General features: G+C 41.1%; 1 protein-coding gene across 1 annotated transcript in view; it reads right to left on the bottom strand.

The window, feature by feature from the left end:
• Positions 1-263: 263 nt before the first annotated feature.
• LOC147008646 (protein diaphanous homolog 2-like) overlaps positions 264-24,639 on the bottom strand; it is a 468,186-nt gene continuing 443,810 nt past the window's right edge. Inside the window, exon 26 of the mRNA XM_085863759.1 lies at positions 264-1,360. Coding sequence (XP_085719885.1) covers positions 597-1,360 — 764 coding nt within the window. The 3' untranslated portion in view covers positions 264-596. The remainder of the gene's footprint in view (positions 1,361-24,639) is intronic.

The following is a 24,639-nucleotide window of genomic DNA, read 5'->3' as shown; positions in this document are numbered from 1 at the left end:
CAGTAAGTGTAGATTCTTCCATTCGTAAATAAAAATGTGGGATATTTACAGAGATAATTGCGATGGATGTATCAAATATATAATCCCATCGATTGTGAGATCAATGCACGTTTCACGAAACGGAACAATTAACAAAGCGAGACATCTTTTAAAAAGTTTGAAGAGAAAGTTAATCAAAACAAATGATAGAACAGACTTGGAATATTTTGCTCCGAGCGCTTTCGAATATGAACTGGTTACAATAATAAACGATTACCATAACGTTTCCATTTGATTTCATTTATTCAATATTCAAAAAGGTTTACTTCCAAGAAATATAACAACATAACTCCAGTGTATGGCATTGATACTGTGCAAACTCGGAAATAGCTAAATAGTTATTGACAGTGTCCTGATTTTAAGCAAAATATATTGCATTAGCCCAATCATAAAACCGAAGAAACCATATTGGCAACACAAATATCCTGCGAACATTTGGTAAGAATTAAGGCAATAATTAAGTTTTGCTTACCAAGTGCCATTAACGAAGCAATTTATGTTTTTTCACTACTTCACTCAATTCATTCATTCATTCATTGAAGGCACCACGTCCATTGTCAAGCTTCAGATTCTCCTAAGGTTTTGTCAATGGGCCCCTCTGCAGTCTGCAATACTACCGCTTCGGGTGTGTCTCCAGGACCTTGTAAAGGTATTTCAGGATCATCAACGAGCTGTCCCAGTGGAAGCATGCTGGACACGTCACTAACAGACATCTCATTTGGGGTCTCGGTGGGCAATTCACCTAATGGTTCACTGGGAATGTCATTCAAGTGCTGTGAAGGAACCAAGCTGAAATTCTCACTAGAAGCCTCTCCCAGCTGTTCGCTGAACATCTCCAGATATTCCTGACTTGGTGTATCATATGCCATATTACTTGATGCCTCGAACGATGATTTTGTAGACGCCTCATCGAGCTTCAAGTCAGGCTTCTCAGAACTCTCATTAACAGACACTTTTCCAGGAATCTCAGAGTCAATCGGTTGTTCTGAAGTCACAACCTCCGAAGACTCTCTCGGCAGCTCGGTTGACATCTGCATGACTTCACTGTCCGATGCAATACTTGCAGGGAGTTCTTGATGACGTATTTCTTCCCTATTATTTTCTGAGGTTGGTTGAGTATCCAGAATAGGGTCTAGTGTTGGCGTACACCTCTCTTTGGCCTTAGGCTGGTAATCTTTTTTGACCTCTGCAGGGTTTTCATCCTTGCCAACGCTTCCCCGTTCTTCATCCAGTGGAATATCGACAGCCACCTGAGCAGCTGGCCGCTCTATCCGGCCACGGGACCGTGACCGCTCAAGTCCGGCAACTTTTCGGGCTGGAGCTGTAAGGCAGGGAACAAAAATCAGTTAAAGAGTGCATTATCCTGGCTTTATCGTTTTCAATGCATCGATAGACTTTAATAAAGGGGTCTTTGGTGTCCTAGTGCCAAAAGAAGAAAAATAGAAATAAAATCGTTGACAAAAGGAAAAAGGATGAAACTAAACAAGACACCGAGATGATACTGTTTTTGAGCCACATTAAGTTAAACTGATATTTACTGTTATACAATCGTTCAAGCAAGAATAACTTTCTCAAACCTAGTCCATTCTACAGAGGAAGAATATATTGGAGGTAAAAAAAGGGGTAAGTGACCAATCCGGTCGGATGCAATTTTATTCCATCACAGGCACCACCAATGCATTTCAGCGCATACGTAGTTATTAGTTCAGTTCAGCCAAAACTACTTACCCTGGAGTCTCTGATAAATGGTGGAGGTAAAGAGTACTAAAAAGGATTCTCAACAAATCGATGAATGTGATGCCGAAACAGTTACGGCTGTCCACAAGATGGTTTTCATTTTGTGCTGCCTATAATTGGGGAATCGTCGTAAACCGTTGGTTAAATGGACTAGTTCTATAAAACGGAATATTTCTCGATTGGTTGTTGATTCACGTTTGCTCCGACTATGACGAGGAAAGTAAATTAGTCAGGTTAAACAGTTGCTGATTCTGTCATCGGAGTATAATGTAAAATAAAGAACAATGTAGGAGAGAAAACAATATCGGATTAAATAACATTGCCAGGTCTGTAGAAAGGTAATCCAAATCGTTACGTCAACATACAAATTTCTAGGATATCGCAAACACGGCTTCAACGTGTCACATTGATTGACATAATATCTATTTTTTAAAAATTAATTTTCATTGCAGACAGGTCGGTGGGCTCTGTCTTATATCGCCTCCTTTCTGGTCTTGCACCCTCTGCCCTCTCTGTGCTTTGCCCCCCCCCCACCACCCAGGTATTTACAGGGCTCACGCGGTCCACTACTAAATACCTTCTGGTGAAACTCACAAAGTCCAGAATCACTGCTCACCTGCATTCATTCGTTCATCTTTTTTCCTACTCGTGGAACCGACTTCCATATTCTCTTCAATCTCGTTCTTCCCTCCAGGTCTTCAAAACAGCTGATCACCACAGTCTCAAATCCTCCCCCCATCCAAAACCATTAGCTCTTATACCCCCCCACTAACCCTCCCCAAGCCCACCTCTTTCCACGTTTCCACTTTTTACTTCCTGAGAGTTTGCTTCTTCTTCTTGTCCACCACATGCATCTTCCCCTACAATTCATTCTTCCCCACATCTCTTGTTTCTCTAAATCTCCCTCTATTTTGACCGTCAACCCTGCTATTGGTGTGTTTCTCCCCTCTACCTCTCCTGATCCTTTTGTTACCTCCACCACCAAAGGTGGGCAGAGGAAATGTTTTCAACCCTGTCTGTGTGTCTGTCTGTGGACAGCATATCTCAAAAAAGTTGTGGACGGATTTGGACGAAACTTGGTGGATGTGTTGTGTCGGTCATAATAACAAGCTGATTCGATTTTGGAGGTCTGGATCCAGATTTGGTTCATCAGTGGGATACAAAACGTAAACTGTTCAACCTAGTGGAGGTAGACGCTCTACCGAATGACGTTCTAGCTTTATGTCCTGATCCGTTCTATGCTCTACCTCTTGCACGAGCCTTGACTTTGTATATATATATATATATATATATATATATATATATATATATATATATATATATATATATATATATATATATATATATATATATATATATATATATAAAAAAAAGCTATTCGTTATTTGTCCCACCAGGTTAAAAAGTATGCACGACACAGAGAACATGGTCGAGTTGACGTTTTAAGCTATTTTGAACTCTCCCCCCCCCCCCGTCCCCCTGCAGATGGTTGTGAAGCTGTAGAAAACCTATCATATATGCACTGGTTAATAAATCTGAGCAGCATGAGTGAGGAGGTGGGGGGTAGAGTAAACCTATCAATGCCATGACTTTCACCCCAACACATACATCATATTTGCAGTTAAGGTGCCGTATTGCCATGAAGATGGTTCAGCACTATCGATGCATTTTGGCCGTTGCGAGCGTGGGGGAAGAGGATATTTATAATGGTCTGGAACAGGTTCCAAAACCATACAAATGCAGTTTTGATTCCGAATCATAATTGACATCAACTTTAATTAGCAGCTATGGCACACTTCAATTAGCAGTTCTGACGCATGCACAAAGTCTCATTGCGAATGGAAATGCCAAAGATGATTATTCCAAGCAAGCTTGTTCAACCTTTGCTCATCACTGAAGACACGTAACGCACTTTGCCAACAATTTCCTCCTCTCCAACTCCTTGGTCATTATGTGATACACCATCAACTGACATAGACACTCCAGTTTCTGTAGCAGGTTCATAATCTGTAATAAACCTACCATAACTCATGCATGATTGTGAAATTCCCTGGTGTTGGCTTAATGGTGAGGGAGGTGGGCTTGGGATCCGAGGGACCTGAGTTCAAATCCTGCTCATCTGTTGAATTAATACCAGGTGGGGTTGACTCAGCCTGTCATCCTTCTGAGGTCAGCAAAGTGAGTACTAGCTTGCTGGGATGATTGAGCCATTTGTGTATTCTATGTTGGAGTGGCGACCTGTCAAGGATTGTGCCCAACAGCCCAGGCGACTGCTTCGGCAGCACCAATGCTCTCCACAGAGCATGGTCCCAAAGGATGGATGGATTGTGAAATTATCAAGTGTGATGATTATTGTTATAAGTTTGTTATAATTTCTGAGTTTTTCAGAGTTTGCCATCAAAAAACACCTCATATGTCATTTTTGGTTCACCTGTTCATGTTGCCGTCTGAACTCCTGGCTCATTTTATGTGGACAACGCAGGTTCTGATCCCAAGTTATACCAGATGTGTTTATCAATTGTCTACTCACGTCTCTAGATGGAGGTCTACATTGTCTTTAAGCCCTGAATCTAAAAAGGTAAAAGCTCCTCTGTGAGCCTTATACAACTGTAAAATGAAATATTTGTCTAAATAATGTTTAAATCGAATTGCCCTACCTGATTGCAGCATATTATGTTTGTCCTTATGCTGCTGAGGAATAACAATAAGAACATGATTCAAAAGTGTATTAATTGAATGAAGTTTTCTGTCATCATCTCTTCGTCATCATCATCATCATCATCATCATCATCATCATCATCATCATCATCATCATCATCATTTGTTGCCTGGATTTAATTTCATCATTTTCTTCATGCCTGTCATTTATATCAGGTCAGTCTTATCGTGCTGCCTGGTATCATGCATACCAATTAGTGCGTGTCCGTACGTGCAAAAAAAAAAAAAAAAAAAAAAATTCAAACCACATGCCAGAAACAACCACACAGGCCATTCCTTCGCTCTCGCGTACCCGAACGTGTGTGGCCGTATGTGCGTGGCCATACGTGCAAAAAAAACCCCAAAAAACTTTCAAACAAACACACAGGCCGTTCCTTCGCTCTCGTAAACGACGACTGGATTGGGGCATTGTGTTTATCTATAAATGCGCATAAGAAATCGAGAAATTATTAGAATACAGTAAGTCATCACTATCCGGAAGTCCTTACGTTGTAACCCGTAATGGGGAACGCGGCTGAGGATCTCTTCCCCAACGTGTCCTGTCATCGGTAATTAAATGGTGCCCTTTCCCCATCGGCCACGCCTACGCAACGTGTCCTGTCATTGGTTTGGTAAATAAACGGCCATAACTTGGGAACCACTTATCCGATTAATATCAAACCTTGAAAAGGCAGATACTCAGATCACCAGCAATATACCTGGCAAGTTTCAATTAGATCGGACCAGTGGTTGTCGAGAAACAGCGGTCACACACACGCGCACGCACACACACACACACACACACACACACACACACACACACACACACACACACACACACACACACACACACACACACACACACACACACACACACACACACACACACACACACACACACACTGCTGGAAATATAGATAGATGTAAGATGGCTCATGGTTAGGCAGTGGGCAACTGAACCAGGTCTACAAGCAGGCTTTGTTATGCGGTAGGTATTGGGACACACCTGTGAAAGTAAACACGGTATCCACAAAAAGGGCAGAGGCGCTTCACCATGGAGTCAGCGGCCACCCGGGCTTTAAGGGCACATAAATCCTTCCTCTCAATTAACGACTTCGTAAGGCTTATTATTCACACTGTCTCCAAGAAAATTTATGTCTGGAACACCTTTTTGGTTATGACAACTACTACTGATCTCAATTTTTAGTTGTTAGGACAATTTAAGTATCCAAAATGAAAGGAGTGAGAGAAATTTGCCATCCTCTGGATAATACCCAAATAATGTAGCAATGGGCAAAGAAACTTTCATCGGCTTGCAATCCCTATTTCATCGATTTCTTCAGGAAAATGTCCATCATTTTGAGATATCTGTTGCAGATCAAACTAGAATGGCACTCGGAAGAGCGCATACCTCTGCCAGGCTGAAAAGTTTACGGTTTGTATCCCACTGATAGACCGGATCTGCATCCGGACCATTCGTAATAGTCACACACCAAAATATAATCGGCTTGTTCTTGTCACTTACCCAACTCATCTATCCAACTTTTGTCATAACCCATCCATAACTTTTTTGAAATATCATGGTATGTCTCGTTTTTGGCCCTATCTCTCAATGGTGAGGAATTACTTTGAAAATTAAATAATTCTCATATCCAGATCTGGGTCCGGATCATCACCAAAATCTCACCAATTTGTCCTTGTCACACATTCACCCTGTCCGCCAACTTTTATCTGAATCCTTTTGAGATTATTCTGCTCACAGACAGACGGGACTGAAAACATAAGCTCCATCCACCTTCGCTGGCAGAGGTAATTATCTTTTGTCACCTGAATGCAATTTTTAAAAGAATTCAAGCGCCATACAAGTGGGTGGCACTTAATGTATTAATGTAATACGTGTGTACATTAATTAGATGATGAAAAAATAAATTCCAATACAGATTTGTAAACGAATTATCAACGCTGGTAAGAACAAGCTGTTCTGTCTGGATATAATTTTGCAGTCCATGGACACAATCACGCAATACCTGTCGTTAAAACTGCCGAATCAATAATAATGAGAAAATTTGCAGAGCAATTAGAATATTGACAATAAACAGCATATCACGTGTCTGTTAGCCACAAGTTTCTGTTCCTAGTTGAAATGAAGCAATGACAATCGTATAATAAAGACACTTGCACTCCTTTCATTACTTATGGAATTTGTCAGGCAGGAAATATTGACCGAAGCAGAATGTATTGTACAAGTGTCATCTTTAAAACACCAAATCAGATGACCATGACAAAAGAGCCCCGTCTCACCCCTGGAGTACAATGTTAAGTCTTTACACTTGCGTCACCTTAAGTGTTCGGTGCATGTTTTCCTTTTGAGATAGCATCCACCGCACCAAAGCATCACCTTCTAACACCGATAACGACGCACTACAAGTATTCAAAGAGGCTGCCGAAGTCTTTAATTGGAAAGCGCACGACTGAAGAGCTGGAGATTTACTGAAGAAAAAGCATGGTTTTCCTGCTGGTAAATACGATGCTGCGAAGACAAGGATTGCCTCAAACAGGGCGAGGGATAATGAAATTACCCTGGCAGAAGGAGCGGAAAAAATCTGGTGTCCCCAACGCTTGAGCATCGAGGTGAAAAGGCAGCAAGTCAGGAGTTAATGTTGCACTAACGATGCTCATTTCACCTGAACGGCCAAACGGGTTATTGGCAAGCACCTGCGTGACCTGCTGACCCATGAGAAATTTGCCATATTGTACGAGGCGACATTCATTGTTCTATCTCACACTGCACCGCCCGCAACGACTTGTATTGGACTCCTGCACCTGGCCTTAAAGCGACTCGCTTATTGCTGGAGGAACTAGAAAGGTCGAATTGCTTTTGTTTAAATAGTTATCGAGCACACTTTGAACGCACACACACTTGCTAAAGAACACAGGTCCAATTCGCTCCTTCTGCGCATTGGGATTCGTTAAAGATCATTGTCCTCCAATTTTACCTGCTATATAACCGTGCATGTGACACTAATTGCTAGGATTTGCACGACAACACACACCATTTTACCATTCCTTTCTACAAAGTGTTTTGCATGGACATTACAGCACCGGTAACTAAAATCCCAGTGTTTTCTGCTGAAATACCCAGGCTTCATTCCTAAAAAGGAGAGGATCTGCTCACAGTTCTTGGAAACTGTGTTAAGATGACAATTAATTGATGCTGGATGTGATTCGCTGTCCAGGAACCTGCATCCTTTCTGTGCTCTTTCGTTTATAATGAGATAAAATATTGTGAGTTGGTGCTATTTCTGATTTGATACGAAGGCTCTTAAAAAAAACGAAAAGAAGAGAAAACAACCGAGTTTGTAAAAATGAAAACCCATTGATGCAAAACAAACAATGCAACATTGACAATTCAAAATACTGTATAGCATTTACAAAACAGGTAAGACACCTGTAGATACATTGATATTCAATGAAGATCCCATCAGAACTTAGTGTTTATGTGCAAAAGAGGAAAAAAATAATAATAAAGAAACACATAAAAAAACATCGGAAAGCAATTCATTAATCCATGTGTGGTACCTGACTGGTTGTTACAATAACACAACTAATTTTACAAGGAACTTCAATGCAGGAGGAGGCCATTAGACCCATCAAAGTATGAGCGATGATTGCCGATATACGGTTGTTTGTCCATACTCTATCCTTTTAAATGCTCAGCATCAAGCAATATAGCCACACATACCATTATCAAAGAATTTTGTGTGACTCGGCCGGGCTTGGAAACGTCGACCTCTCAGACTCTAACCAAACTCTAACCTCCCAGAGTAAACACTCTAACCATTATGACACCAAAGGTGCACGGAGGTTTTGGATTCATCCCCGTTTGCTTGTTACTTGGCGAAAAACAATTTCACCAAGTAAGTTGGTCTGCAGTGTTTGTCTGTCTGTTTGTTTATTTGTTACGCAATCGTTCTGAATGATGTGTGTGTGTGTGTGTGTGTGTGTGTGTGTGTGTGTGTGTGTGTGTGTGCGTGTGTGTGTGTGTGTGTGTGTGTGTGTGTGTGTGTGTGTGTGTGTGTGTGTGTGTGTGTAGGTGACCGGCCAAGGACAGCAACGCTTAATGTTGGTCAAGATCCAAATCCGGATCCAGATCTGAGAATTTTTTAAGTGATTCTTCATCATTGAGAGATAGATTTGTTACCTGTGAGACTTGGACTCTGACCAGGGATATGAGATGAAGACTTGATTCCTTTGGTACCAGATCTTTTCGGAGAATCTTTAGCTAATGCTGGTCGGACTTTGTGTCCAACGAGCGGTTGCTGAGAGAGACTCAAATGAGATGTCACCTGCATAGTCCATGAGCATCAGCTGTGGATGTATGGACATGTGGCTCGTTTTCCTGACACTGATCCTGCTCACCAGATTCTCTCAGCGAAGGAGCCTCGTGAGTGGAGGAGGCTAATGGGCCGACCACGTGCCTCGTGGATGCAGCAGGTTGATCAGTATCTCAAGGAGATGGGGATGGGCCTGGCATCAGCCTGGGGGATGGCCAGACGGAGGCCCCTGGAGTACCGGTGGAAAGTGGATGCAGCGACGCACTGTTCTGGCGCATGCTCCCATACCTGACCTGAGAGATCGGGCCAAAAACGATATATAGCACAATATCTCAAAAGGTTATGGATGGATTCACACGAAACTTGGTGGACAGGTTGTAGTCCAGGAGCAAGGACCTGAAAAAAATGAAATCGTTCAACACTCTCTACAGAAAAGGTTTGACTTGACAGAGTGGTAGAATAGACCCTATAGAACACCTCCAGGTAGTATGTGGTTTCAAATTGTGGTATCAATAAAATTCTACAGGCCATTATACATACCAAGGGTACTTACCAAGAGGGTCACTGTGGGCTAGCAAAATTTAGGGGGAGGGGTAACGTAAACGTGAATATCTTTGTCTAGACTCAACCAATTTTCAATATTGAGGTATCATTGGCTTCCTATTATAATTCTCTATCAGAGTCTGTACAGTTATTTGAAAATGTCCTTTGTCGTGGCATCACAAAAGCTAAAATATCACACCAATTCAAACTTTGTGACATTTTTAATTGTGTTCTCATATGAAGGTGAACGGTGTTTCTCAATTACTACTGGTTTGCATTTCTTACTTCTCAACAGCTACGAGTTATGAACAGTGCCATTATCCCTGGCCCATTACGATGGCAGCTTGAGGAAGACCAACAAGACCATACTCATTGCTGAGTTAGAGAAGAAGGTAGATGTCCATCCAAAACTGTCACAAGCCACAACCAGCCAGAGGTCTACGGCCCACATCATCGATGCAATGGCGCTGGTACAGATGACAAAGTCCGCTGGTGCTGAAAAACTTCGGTGAAATGGCATTCCAGTATTACAGCCTGGTTACTGCCCCTCTACGTCGGAATGGTTGCCAATGGGTTGATGTTGTCTTTGACCGGTACTCCAGCCTCTCAATCAAAGCTGGGGAGCGAGAGAAACGAGGAACATCTGCAGCCTTAGAGGTGACAATCCAAGGGCCAGCCACTGCTATTCCAAAGCAGTGGATCAAATACATTGGAAATGTAGAAAACAAAGTCAACTTGTGTGCCTTCTTGGCAGACACACGGTGCTACATGGGGGTAGACACTCTGCTTGATGGTCAACACCTAGTCATCGGTGGTGGTTTCAAGAACTCGCAGAAGTCTGTGCTTGACATCAGAGGGCACTGCGAAGAACTTGTTCCCCTCAAGTCAGATCATGAAGAGGCAGACACACGAATATTGCTACATGCAAAATATGCCTCATTATCACAACAGGATTGTGATTCAATCACCTGACACAGATGTGGCTGTCCTCTGCACAATACACTACAGAAAACTCCAGTGTCGGGAGCTATGGTTTCGGACTGGAATCAAGGATAAAGCTAGGTATATTCCTATCCACAGCTTGGCACACAAACTAGGACCTGAGCTGTGTAATGCTTTACTCGGCTTCCACGCACTCACTGGGTGCGATTCAAACAGTGCACTCTCAGGACTCGGCAAGAAAAAGGGTTTCAATGTCTTACTTGACAGTAAAGAGCATCAGACCAGTCTGGGACAGTTTGGAGAAGAACCCGAGCTCAGCAACAGCACTTCAGAAGCATGCGAAGCCTTCATGTGGGCAATGTACTCAACAACCAAGGGGGCTGGGAGGAAAGTGAACAATGTGAGATACTGGCAGTTCTGTCAAAAGGGACAAAGAAATGAAAATCTCCCCCCTACATTCGACAGCTTACAGCAACATATGAAGCGAGGAAATTACCAGGCCTATGTATGGAAGAGAGCATTGGAGCTGACACAGAGCCTTCCACCAGCAGCTGGACATGGCTGGAAAATTCAGGACGGTGCCCTGCAGGCTGTGCTCATGACCAAAGATCCAGCACCACGGGGTCTTCCGGAGCTGACCGTCTGTCACTGCAGAAAGTCTCTATGTCGCCGAGCCGACTGCACATGCAGAACCAACCACATGCCATGCACAGAAGCATGTACATGTATGGCCGAAGAAACTTGTGAAAATCCAAGAACAATCTTTGAATCCAGGGGTGAAGAAGACGCTGACTAAAAGTTACAACAGATGACATCTTCAGGCTTCCATGGCGAATGTGATTCCTTGTTGCCAGACACAAATATTACAAACTGCTCTGACGAATGTGCTTCCGTGCAACCTTGCACAACTATTATGATTCGCTCTCACTAATGTGCTTCTGTGTTGTCATGCACAGCTCGCAGTGTCGACCATGATAACTATTATCAATCCAGTATGATGAATGAGTAGCTTCCGTGCTGCCCGAGACAACTATTATACTCGGCTTTCACTAATGTACTTCCGTGTTGCCAAAGACAACTATTATGTCGGCTCTGATGTATGTGCTTCCGTGTTGCTATATACTAGTAAAAGACGAACGCTAAAAATAACAGTTGCAGTTTTCTTTATGCGTGCCTCTGTATGTATATGAATTTCTGCAGAACAATACTTTCTTGAGCGTTTGATTTCCAAAATGTACACATACCAGTAGTAATTGAGAAACACCGTTCACCTTCATATGAGAACACAATTAAAAATGTCAGAAAGTTTGAATTAGTGTGATATTTTAGCTTTGGTGATGCCATGGCAAAGGCCATTTTCAAATAACTGTACAGACTCTGATAGAGAATTATAATAGGAAGCCAATGATACCTCAATATTGAAAATTGGTTGAGTCTTGACAAAGATATTCACGTTTACGTTACCCCTCCCCCTAAATTTTGCTCGCCCACAGTGACCCTCTTGGTAAGTACCCTTGGTACGTATAATGGCCTGTAGAATTTTAATGATACCACAATTTGAAACCACATACTACCTGGAGGTGTTCTATTCTACCACCCTGTCAAGTCAAACCTTTTCTCTCGGGGGTGTTGAACGAATTTCCTTATTTGGCCTCATATAAGAAATGGCTGCTGGACTATTGGGTGTGTGACAAGGACAAATTGTTTCAATTTTGATGAAGATCTGGACCCGGATGCAGATCTGAGAATTTTTTCAGTGATTTTTCACCATTGACAGATGGATCCAAAAACGACATAAACCATGACATCTCAAAACGTTGTGGATGGGTTATTATATTACAAAAGTTGGACTTGGTGGATGAGTTGGGCAGGTGACAAGAACAAGCCGATTCGATTTTGGTTGAGGTCTAGATGCAGATCCGGCCTACCAGTGGGACACAAAACGTAAACTGTTCAGGTTGGCGGAGATACGCACTCCATCGGGTGCCGTTCTAGTTATTGATATATAAATGTGTAAAAATTACTAAATTAGGCATCATTAGTTGAATTATTTCTGGGGTGCAGCTTGGTTGCTGAAGCAGTATCCCCTGCAGGGTAAGGCAATTATTTGGAATTTGGTCATCACCAGCATACAATTAATGGCAGAGTCTCTTGTGAAAGACAGAGTGGGATCCTTAATTTTCGCTGCAAAATGGTGGCAGAGGGGACACCTGTTTAACATGCCAACAAATGGATAGGACACCCATTGATGCAACAACCTGCCTATGAAACAATGGAGGATGGCATTGTTTATAATTGGTTCGGGTATGAAAAACAGACTTCACATATGAAAGGCAAGTAAGTGACCCCGATGCTATATTTTCAGTGTGGAGAGAGCAATAATGAGTGTTGGAAATTACCAAAGACTAAAAAAATAAATATTTTTTTTAAACTCCAAAATTTGGTAGTTCCTTCAATAATTCTGGAAGTAAAAAAACCAAATAATAACTCTTAGCTTGCTGTAAGAATATCAACACATCAAAATACAATTCACTTATGGTCGTCATAGAAAAAGAGGCAATTTTTTTTTATCTTTCCCATCAGTCAGGGATAATAATGGTATACGGAGAAAATGTTCCGGCTGAGTGCTTAGAATCCCACCAAATCAGCTGTGTTGGGAAAAAGAAAGAAAGACCTTTTTTGCTCGAAAGGAAAGAAAAGACTTTCAATTTGGAAGGCCAGATCACAAGCCTGAGTGGCCTTTCTGATACTTCCTTTGATGACATGGGCTGCAGAGAAGCGATGGGGGAAAACTGTGAAGATTTGCCAATCAAAGGTGTGCATGCCAAATCTGTCCACTGGAAGATAACATAGCATCCAGATTTACAAAAATCACACACACACACACACACACACACACACACACACACACACACACACACACACACACACACACACACACACACACACACACACACACACACACACACACACACACACACGTATATATCATTCATCCAGTACACACAGCAGAACCGAAAGAATGTATTCAATAAGCAAAGCAGTTCAGTGTCAGAGTCGCACAATTTCAAAAGAATAGCAATTTATACATTTGCATCATAAATGATCCTCATGTGAAGCATTGCTTGTCTGCTCAAGCATTGGAATAATGGGAGTCTCTGCTCCCAAAGGGTCATGCATGATTCCTAATGTCCAGGTACGTGGTCTGCAAAGCAATTAATCACAACTGTGTTTATTTGATTTTAGACCAAGAGCAACTTGGATCCACAAAGTCTTTCCTCCTGCTTAATACAATCAACATCCATGGTGGGATATATTTGGGTAAGTGTGGCTGCACAGACTTTCAACACTCTGAAACATATTCTTTAACCGATTTATATCGCTAAGTTTGAAGATTATTAAATACTTAAGAAAAGGTGGTTGTAATTCCAGAGATATAATATATGTATTGATTTTGTTTTTAACTTTCCCTTCCAAAGTCAAAAACGTGATGTGGTTGTCGGATGAAAGTTAACCCCATGGTGTAAATCATGCACTTTCAATTAACCTGTATTCTTGCTGCAAATCAGAATTATTGTCTGGACGAGCGTCTGATGCAATTGACTAAATAATCATTGTTGAATATAATGGCAGAAGGGCGCAATGTATAGAAAAGGAGAGAACGAGGATGTGTTGGAAGTAGGGTGAAAAACGATGGGTGAAGAGCATTTCCAAAGGAGTAAAATTACATGGAACAAAATGAATGGCAGGCAAAGGGAGAATTTAGCCTAAGCAACCATCTCAACACATTAGATGTCGGGAAATCTTCACATACAGGGCTTCAGAAAAATGGAAATTGCTGCACTTTGCATATCAATGTAGATCCTTGCTTTGTAGACCCCCTTTTTTGTCTCCCTCCAAGCTTGGAGCCAGATTCATTTCAGCACTCGATAGCAGCTGCCCTTTAAATGCCATCACTCCCCGTGCCTCTCCCAGGACACAGGAATGTGCGTGGAATACTGATGACGGTCCGCGCATCCGATCACAAACATTGGGTCCTGCCTGTGCTTTGGGCTCCAGCGCAAAAGGCGGGAAAGCCAGACAATAAACAATCGTTAATGGCATCAAAATGTCACACAAACACCATATGGCGATGCGTATCTAGCAGCAGCCATAAAACACTCGCATTTTTAAAGAGCCTAGCAGACAGACATTTTTAGCGAACCACAGCATGCCGAGGAGTCCATTATCGCGGATGCTATGCCGGAACTACTATTGTCCAATTTCACTGTGCACGCATCATCGATTCTGCTTTGAGGACGATCCATGTAAAAGGAGAGTGTTAAAATGTACAAAAAGTTGGCTATTTTAAGGTAGGTGGGGGGAAAATACTTTCTGGTGTCACATTCTTGTGAAAGTAGGGGTTTTTTTTATACAGTTCAGTGACACTCAAATTGAGCTGGATAATGGCTTCTCCAGGATTATAGTGTTCCAATGGCACACGGTCATTCAATTCATGGAACCACAAATCCTTAACCTTTCTCGCTCAAGCTATCACACAATTCGGAGCAAGTTTGCAGCTACATGCATGGAAGAGAAAACAACCATAAAGCACAGTTATGTTAATCTATTACCTATAGGTACACTTACAATACAGCAAAACAAGAAACATTTTCACCAAATCATGCTTAACCCTACCGCCGCATCATTCCTCATCAAGACGTGCCAACCGGGGAATTATCAAAATGTAATAAAGCTTTTGGAATAATTATTTATCTTTTGTTCAACAAATATCGGTGAGATATCATAATGTTACTTAGTCTCTTTACATTCAGATGACCGTTGAGAGAAAAAAAGGTATTTCAGTTGAAAAATGATTTTGGGTATACCTGTGCCCCATTAGTCATCAGAAAGTTAAAAGAGAACCTGAACATTATAAACCCAAAACTCGAAGGGGAACTTGTTTCTAAAGCCAGAGGTACATAGATAAATTCCATCACCTAACACGACCGTTTGCAGTGTGTTGCAATTGTGTACACATTGACAAGAAGTGTGCCTCCTTGCAATGCGCTGGAGCTCCCAGGATTCATTTGGATTTGTTCGATGCATTATTACCCTCGCCAAAGGAGAGGGTATTGCATTTGGGTCCATTTGTTTGCTTGCTTGTCTGTCTATGGATAAAAAATAAATTAATAACAAGCTCGAATGAGCTAAGATCCCCGTCCTCTTAATGATGATGTCATAAAAACGAATATGACGTCATTGTGATGTATCAGGTTTGCGATAAATTATCTGTGCTAATGCCCGGCTTGATTCCCACAAACAAAATTCAAACAGCTTGCCTAGTTTCGGAGATAATTTTTTCGGCGATTTCCATTAGCGGAGATATTTTGACATCATAACTTTTTTTCTGGGAGGAATTTTCAAAATAGGAGATGGTTACTGTCTGCGCAGGGTATTTTTACATATACAGTGCTCCCTCGCTATATCGCGGTTCACGATTCGCGGCTTCACTACATCGTGGGTTTTATTTTAATTATTTAAAATTAAAATTGATTATTTTAATTATTTTTAAGTAAAATATACTAAAAATAACTATAAAATCGTAAAAAACAAATTAAAGTAAAAATATATATATATATGGAAATTATTAAAAGAATATTAAATCAAAATTTAAATAAAACTACGTAGTGGCGTAGCAGGCTTGTACTAAAAACAAAGACAGACGTTAGCGTATGGAAAATGGAGTACAACTGCGGCTGCTCAGGTGAGATCATACTCAGCACACTATTGGCTGATGATTGGGAGGCAACCAATCAGAGCATGGTGTTTTGTATCCCGGACGCTGAATGGCTCAGTGACAGCAGCATCTGTGGCACTGTTGTCCCGTGTAGAAGCATCCCGCATCTCGCCTCGTCCATTTCGGCTTCACATCTCGCTGCGTGTAGTGTTTCTCTGCAGTGCTGTGCTTTGTGTTTTACGTTAAAGTTTGAACTTTATTTCAATCCCTGCAATGCCATCCAAGCATCCTGCATCTTCTAAGTCTTCTAAGTATTCTGAACCTGAATCCAAGCGCTCAAGGAAGACTCTAACCATCGTCGAAAAGGTGAAACTTCTCGACATGTTTAAGGAAGGGAGAACGTATGCGGCTGTAGGGCGCCACTTTGGCCTCAATGAATCTACGGTACGTATATTAAGAAGGACGAGAACCAGCAACTCCCCATAATTATGTTCCTCGTAAAAGCAGAACCAGAAGATGATGCACCACAACCATCACCTGACGAAGCGCCTGATGAAGAGGCACCTCCAGTAGAAGAGATTTAATGCTCTTCTTGGCTGTGCAGTACTACATTCATCTCATCATCGTCATCTTCATCGTCATCAGTACTGCACAGCTATCATCATCATCATCATCATCATCATCATCATCATATCCTCATAGGTCAGTATCCATAATATGTTCTTTTACATTTTATAGTACAATATAGTATTTTAAAAATTATTTTTGGTCTTAGGCTTTGCAGCCCCATGAAGTTGCATTTCCGATGAAAATTTTTTTAATTTTTTTTTTTTTTAATAACTGATTAAATGTGTGTGGGGAAGGTTAATAAGAGTGTGTGGGTGCTGTATAATGGTTTAAAATACGTTTAAAATGCGTTTAAATATATTTAAATAATTAAATAAATATGTGGTTTCTACTTCGCGGATTTTCACCTATCGCGGGTGGGTCTGGAACGCATTAACCGCGATAGGTGAGGGAGCAGTGCATATGCCAAGTTTCAGGAAGTTTCGATGAAAACTGTAGGCTGTGAAACCAAAAAGTCCACAAGAAGAAGATGAAGAACAACAACGTGAGCATGACTTAGAGATCCTCCACGAGGATCTAAAAAATGGCACCAGAGCAACTTCCGCTCATGAGAAGTCCAAATTCCTCAATTCTGTGTTTGCTTACAAATCTTGTGTCCCCAACCATTCACTCTCAAAACCTACCTATCGCATTCGTACCCAATTGCTCCTGAATTCTGCGTCTATACCTGAGAAGGTGAAGAAGGTTATTTCAACCATCAACTCTTGACTCTGCAACTGGACAGGATGGCAGCAGCTCATGTGTCCTAAAAAACTGCTCTGCTGCTCTTGCACTTCCCCTCTCTGCCCTTTTCACGCCATCATTTGTCCTGCATTATCTTCCATCTGCTTGGCAATCAGCCAACATCCCTGCATTGCATAAACTAGAGAGTTCATAGAAAATAATACCCCACGCAGTGTTAAGTATATACTAAAATTTAAATAAAATAATGACTTTCAAGATCGTTTTAAAAAAAATCTGGAAGTTTTAGCGTTAAGACGAGATTGAGTAATAAGATGACGACGAGTCACAGTTTAGGAGACGGAGGCTTTATTGATCACCACAAAACGCAGCATCAATCAACATCGTATAAAGCCATATCGGCGGCCTCTTCTTCATCCCGACACTGCACCCTCTCACATGCCATGCCCACTTTCCAGTGGGATTGAAGAAGGAGGGGTTGGGATGTGGGGATATAGAGGGTAAAAAGATGGTTTTGGATTGAAATTGAGGACAATCTGAGATGGTGGTAAGCAGCAATCTTGAAGATCTGGAGGGAATGGTGAGATTGAAGAGAATGTGGAAGTTGGTTCTACAGGTGGGGGAAAAGAGGAACAAATGAGATTCCAATAATATTAAAGTCGTTGTTTTCAACGGTGTTAAGCTGAGCAGGATGTGAGGCAAGGGAGCTAGCCTCGAGGGGAGAGCAGTACTCCAACAAGCTGCTGCATCAGCTGTGGATGAACCAGAAGTTAGATGAAGATTCCTGAACTTAACTGTTCAGGTGTCCCAAGGAAGAACTTTGTATAATGGAGGATGCCCAGTAGGCATCTGGCTTTTGAGGCCAACTTTGAAATGTGCTTTGCCCACGAAAGATCATGGCTGATAGTGAGACCCAGAAGTTTGAGTGACTGAACGTCCTCAATAGGATTGTTAAGAAAGTAGATTGGAGGGTTTGCCAGATTGTCCTTTTGAAAAGAGATTGTGAGTGTGTGAGATTTGTCAGAATTGTAAGACGTATTAGGTGTTTCACCATCTTGTGACATGGCCAAGTGTTCGACCATCTTGTGATTTTGTCAAGGTCTGAAGAGAGGGAAGAGGCTGAAGCCTGCCTTCTGAAGGATGAGGGATATCATGGCAGAAGGTGGAGTCATCAGCAAATAGATAAAGAGGATTTTCCAGAGATTCGGACAGATAATTTATGAAGATCAGGAATGCGACAGGGCTCAGAACACTGTCTTGGGGCACTCTAACCTTGACAGGGAGAAGATGAAAGGATTCCGTTGAGTGCCACACGTTGGCTACGAGAGTAGAGTAAGTCAGTAAGCCACGTGTGGAGTTTGCCTTGGCTGCCATAGGCAGGGAGTTTGGAGAGTAATGCAGAATGCCAGACTGTATCGAAAGCACGAGATATGTCCAGAGAGACAGCCCTGATCTCATGTGTGACATTGAAGGTCTCCATCCCTTGTTGGAACTGTGTGTAACTACATATTTAACAAGAATAAATAACACCATTCCCTCTATGACATTAAGGTCAGCATGTACTATCAATGTTAATTTAACCTCACATTAGCATGATCTTCGTTTTTCTAATACTTAGCAATACTTGGTGTGCTAGAAAACAATCGCATTAACTCGGATGCTTCATGCTTTTAGGGTTTCTTTTTATAACAGACATTATATTTGGCTACTCAGTTATCAAAGAAAAGAGATGATGGTTTGAGGAGGTTATAATAACAGGAAAGTTTTTTTTTTGATGCAACAATGTAGTCAAGGTGATGATTAGCACAGTGGATATGGTGACCCCAGTGGAAAGGTTGATGTACTGGCACCCCAGAAGTTATGGTTTAAAATTAGACTGAATACAGCAGTATAAAGAATGTGGATTTCAGGCTTATGGAAATGTAGCGAGTGTATAAAATTACAGTAGTCAGGAAAAAAACCCCCAGTGCTGTCTCACTAATGACTATGACAGTTTCCAAGTGCGTTGATGCGTTTGAGGAAGGTGCCACATATAATCTTCTGGCCATTCCCCATGTATTTCATTGATAACTATTTATGTTATCAATATTACCCGACCATATTTTCCAACAATTTTATGCCACAGAAGCTGAAATGAAGGACATTTTGAGAGGAGGTTGCCACAATTTCATTCAATACAAGCATGCTGGCCAGGAGTGAAACAGTCCCCATAATACCAAATAATAACACCATTCTTTTCGTGCCATAAAATGTGCATAGAGCTGCAGAGGCAGTTTCATTGGCAAGGAGTGCAGTCCTGGATGGGTCGCCACTCTGACGCTGTTTACCCCGAATGGTTATTACCTGAGCAAGCTGGTACTCATTTTGCCAACCTCAGAAGGATGACAGGCTGAGTCAACCCCACCTGGTGTTAATTTAACAGAAAGCAGGGGCTCAACTCAGGACTCTTCGGTCCCAAGCCAGCCACCTTAACTGCGAAGTCAACACCAGGCTAAACATTCCCCATAGTTATCTGCAATAAATTATATTGATAATCGGTATACAGCTGAACCGGAAGTTAGATGAAGATTCCTCCTTCGTCTTAAAGTTTCCAAAACCTACATCCCATCTCCCAATTTAATGTGGGGACATCTGCCTTCCAAGACACAAATCAGCCGATACTGTTGAAATTCAGTTGGCCACTCTCAAATATATATATATATATATATATATATATATATATATATATATATATATATATATATATATATATATATATATATATATATATATATATACATATATATATATATATATATATATATACATATATATATATATATATATATATATATATATATATATATACATATATATATATATATATATATATATATATATACATATATATATATATATATATATATATATATATATATATATATATATATATATATGTATATGTGCATGTACATTTGGCTTTGTTCGTGCTTCATGGCCAAAAACCCAACAAATTAAATGCAAGCACTATGAAATTATGTTCTGTTACACCCTTTAAAATGTATCACACCATCATGCTCAACTATGTAACACTGAAAATGTTGTTGCACATCCATAAAATGGAAAAAATTAACATTTTAAGTTTTCACAAGTTCTGTACTTAGGAAATATCAATCTGGGTTCTCTATTGAAAAATAGGACTGCCTGTCCTGAAGCTCACTTGGATCAGGAGCAAGTCACTCAACCCTACACATACCTCCTTAGACCCTAAGTTTTTTTGATGCTATGAACAAACTTAGGTACATCACGGGTGATGAGTGTTGTGGTCAAGTTTCATTGAAATTGTGTGTAGTTCGGAGAAAAGAGCAAATACTTATTTTGGGGGTCAAAACCCTCCCGTAGACCACTTTAATGAGCGCAGATTTTGATGCGGTCGATACACTTTGGTATGTTATGGGTGATAAAGGTTCTGGTCAACTTTTATCTAAATTGTCTGTAGTTCTGTAGAAGAAAATAAATACCTATTTTGAGGGGTCATCCCCCTTCTCCCGCCCCCCCGTAAAATACCCAATGAGTGCAGATTTTGATGCATTCAAAACACTTTGGTACAACACTCATGATGAACGTTGTGGTCAAGTTTCATCAAAATTGTTTGAGTTTCAGAGAAGAGAGCAATTGCCTATTTTGTTTGGTCAACCCCCCCCACCCCCCGTAGACCACTGAATGAGCGCAGATTTTGATGCAGTCAATATACCTTCGATAGGCATCACATTTGAAGCTTGTGGCCAAGTTTCATCAAAATTGTGTGTTTGGTTCAAGCAAAAATGATTGAAGTGTTTACGGATTCACTCACTCACCTGCAGACACTGCTTGATCGCATCAGCTCACCTGACTAAAGTCCAGGTGAGCTAAATATGAGGGCTCAGAGACAAATAAACAAGCAGACAGACAAACAGGGGTGAAACTTCACCGTTTCGGATTGGGTAAGATTCGGGAATGGATAGAGTAAACTACCTCTGAGCTGTTCATGAATCATGAACATTTACCAAACAAGGACAAATGTGTCCAAGAGCCGTGTCCTAAAGGTTTTGTCTTCACCAGAATAAGAAGAAGAAGAAGAAGAAGAAGAAGAAGAAGAAGAAGAAGAAGAAGAAGAGGAAGAAGAAGTGGAAGAAGAAGAGGAAGAAGAGGAAGAAGACGAAGAAGAAGAAGAAGAAGAAGAAGAGGAAGAATAAGAAGAAAAACAAGAAGAATGAAGAAGAACGCGAAGCTCTCTTAGAGCCAGCGTTTGCGACGCGGCTAAAAATTCATTACAGAAAGTCGAAACATCAGCATTTTGATCACAATAACAATAACAACAACTTCCGATATTTCGTCACGTGCGTTGATGGAGCCAATAGCAAGACCCGTTATGGAGGCTCCTCGTTCATGACGAGAAAAATCGTGCATTTACGAAATTACAACACATTAAATGGAATAATCTTTAAATAGTAACGTGAACTTTTCGAAACTTTAAAGCAAATGTCCGAATATATTTAAAATTTCATGATAGACGCTCTCAAAAGGCACCCTCAATGCGAGGTTATGTACAAGTGTTTAGTACTTAAGGAGATCCGGATCCTGTATATAAAAGAGCCAAGTCCTAAAGGTTTTGTCGTCACCAGAGGAAGAAGAAGAACAAGAAGAAGAACGAGAATGAGAACGAGAACGAGAACGAGAACGAGAACGAGAACGTGGAGCTCTCTTAGAGCCAGCGCTCGCTACGCGAGATGCGGATAAAAGTAGATGTAGATTGAGTTCTGGGAGAACTCCCTCCCTCACATCCCCTTAAAACCGCAAATGGAGAGAACAACCAAGGTGAAAACATAAGTTTTGTCATCCTCCGGTGGCACAGGTGATGAATGGATTGAAAAAAAGAAGTCGGGAGGACAGGGAGAGTGGACAAAGGTATAGGTGGGGTCAGTGTTAATTATATACTGCATTGTTACAAAATTTTAGGAGTGACCATAAGGCAGTGCAATTGGTTCAGTGCAATGTCAACACTTGTGTACTTATGATTCAATACGGAAAGAATTGTTCATTGTAATATATGCCACCGTTACGTTAGTTGAAGTGACATGTGGATTGTAACAGTTGAGTGGAGTGAAAAGTTGGCAAGTTATAATATTGTAGTTCGACTTAAAGCTATGTGGAAAGATCGTGAGAAGTTGGGGAATTTTTGGTTACTTCCAGATATCGAATCATTGCATAATGATGAGAAGTTTGTAAAGGGAGTTGTTTTCACAAATGTTTTTGCTCAGAAGGTATGCAGATGGTAAAATGTAATGAAGGAGAAAATTGCCTTTTAACCCCATTATATGAGCCCGTTGTTGATGATTTTTTTTTTCTTTGCAACTGATGGACATACTAGTAAGAAGGCAAGACACCGAATAAATAATGCTTGGTGCAGATCTGTCTTATATAAACAAAACAAAGCTATTTCCACAACAAAAATTCCCTAATATGATTGATTATAAGAGCTGATCCACCAAAAACTACTCGTCGCTGAGAGGTTTCGGAACTAACATGAGGTTAAACATCAAATCATTACCCTCGACATCCTCACCCCACCCTTCACACGTATTTAGAATAAGGCTCAAAATGGCCTGCTCTTCTCCAAAGGTACAGTGAGATATTTTAACATCTTCAAGTAAACGCCACCAAATGACACATCGAGATTATTACCCCTTTGAAGGAAGGCATAATTATCAATCCCTTCGAGGCATTAAGATGCCAGTTTATAAACGGGCTCATCAGTCAGGCTGGGAATGAAACTCAGGTTAGACAGCTCACTGCTGAGTAAACTACCTCTGAGCTGTGCTGCAAGCTCCCTCCTTTCTACTTGGCACTATATTTCTGTAAAAGATGGAGGTCATGTTGGAGAAGTAAGTAAAAATTTAGCTATACTTTTTTTTTTCTTCTGAAATATCCTGGGATAGCCAGTATAAATGGGGAGGGGAGGAGCATGTGTGTGTCGGGGGGGGGGGGCAGGGGGTGGGGTTGGAGATTGTGAGATAATTGGTGAAAGGCAAAATAGACTTACAGACTCGACCTGACTACCTCTAAGTATTTGTGGATAATTCGTTATAATTCTGGGCAAGATTTAATATTTTTGTGCAATAAATCATTCTCCAAAAAATTTACAAGAAAAAATAAGTTCAATCAAAAGTTGGTCAGTCTCAATGCATCATTCCGGAATGATCATCAAATAAACCACCAATCTATTTCCTTGGTCATCCACTGGAAGAGGTTGTCTCATAAGTTTTCTCGGCCTCACCACCAACCATTACCTTTTCTGGACCTTGCAAAACTTGCCTCCACACAGCAAAACTTGCCTCCAAAGCCAGCTGCAGATCGGGTGTTCTCCATGGATCTAAGTCTTTCCTGAGAAAATCAGAGCTACTCACAGTCTGAGGCCCTTTTTCCATAGCTCAATGGAGAACGGATCTCCATTATGGGATGGTTCCCCAGCAACAGATCGGTCTCTCCTGCATTCTGTGAGATGTAAAGCTCTCAAAATTATTAACTTATCTGGAGTTTACATTCCAGATAAGGTATTGTCATCACGCACCATCCATCCGTCTCCTATTTTGACTTCTCCGGCCAAACCGCTGGGCCAATCCAGCTGAAATTTGGCAGCAACTTTCCTCTAGTGACTGGTAACAGTGAAAAGCTCGTTCTGGTCACATGACAAAGTAGGTCAAAATGGCCAACAGTAATTATTTTTCCAAAATCTTCTTCTCCAGACCCACCGGTCAGAATGCTACCAAATTTAGGTTACAACATTAGGATAGGGTCCTGATGTTAAATTGCAGAGGTCATGCTGATCAAGTGACTGAAAGTATGTCAAAATGGCGGTCACACAACTTCATTCCAAAATCTTCTTTTCTCGACCCACCAGTCAGAATGCTACCAAATCTGAGTTGCAACATTAGGCTAGGGTAGGGATGTAAATTAGATTGTGGAAGTCATGCAGATCACATGATTAGAAGTGTGTCAAAACGGTCGACTTGGTCAACTTTTGGGAAAATCACATTAATTCCTTCAAAAATTTTCCTCTCCGGACCCACGAGTCAGAATGATATCAAATTTGGATTAAAGATTAAGGCCCAGTCACACCTTGACATTTTAGCCAGCTTATGCCGATTTTTGGAAAATTTGTGTAAAAAGCTGGTGCACGTCGAATACGTTAAGGGTAAGTTTTGATAACATTGAGAGCACGCTGAAAAACACTGCCATACGTCATTGTACGCTGGCTTTAAACGTTGTACTTTGCGGTTGTCCTCAAATTTTCCATGCTTG

Source organism: Eptatretus burgeri, chromosome 18, assembly GCF_056783735.1.
Source record: "Eptatretus burgeri isolate ZD-2024b chromosome 18, Ebu_testis_v1, whole genome shotgun sequence".
NCBI classification, from domain to species: Eukaryota; Metazoa; Chordata; class Myxini; order Myxiniformes; family Myxinidae; genus Eptatretus; species Eptatretus burgeri.
This window is presented reverse-complemented; position numbering and strand designations above follow the sequence as displayed.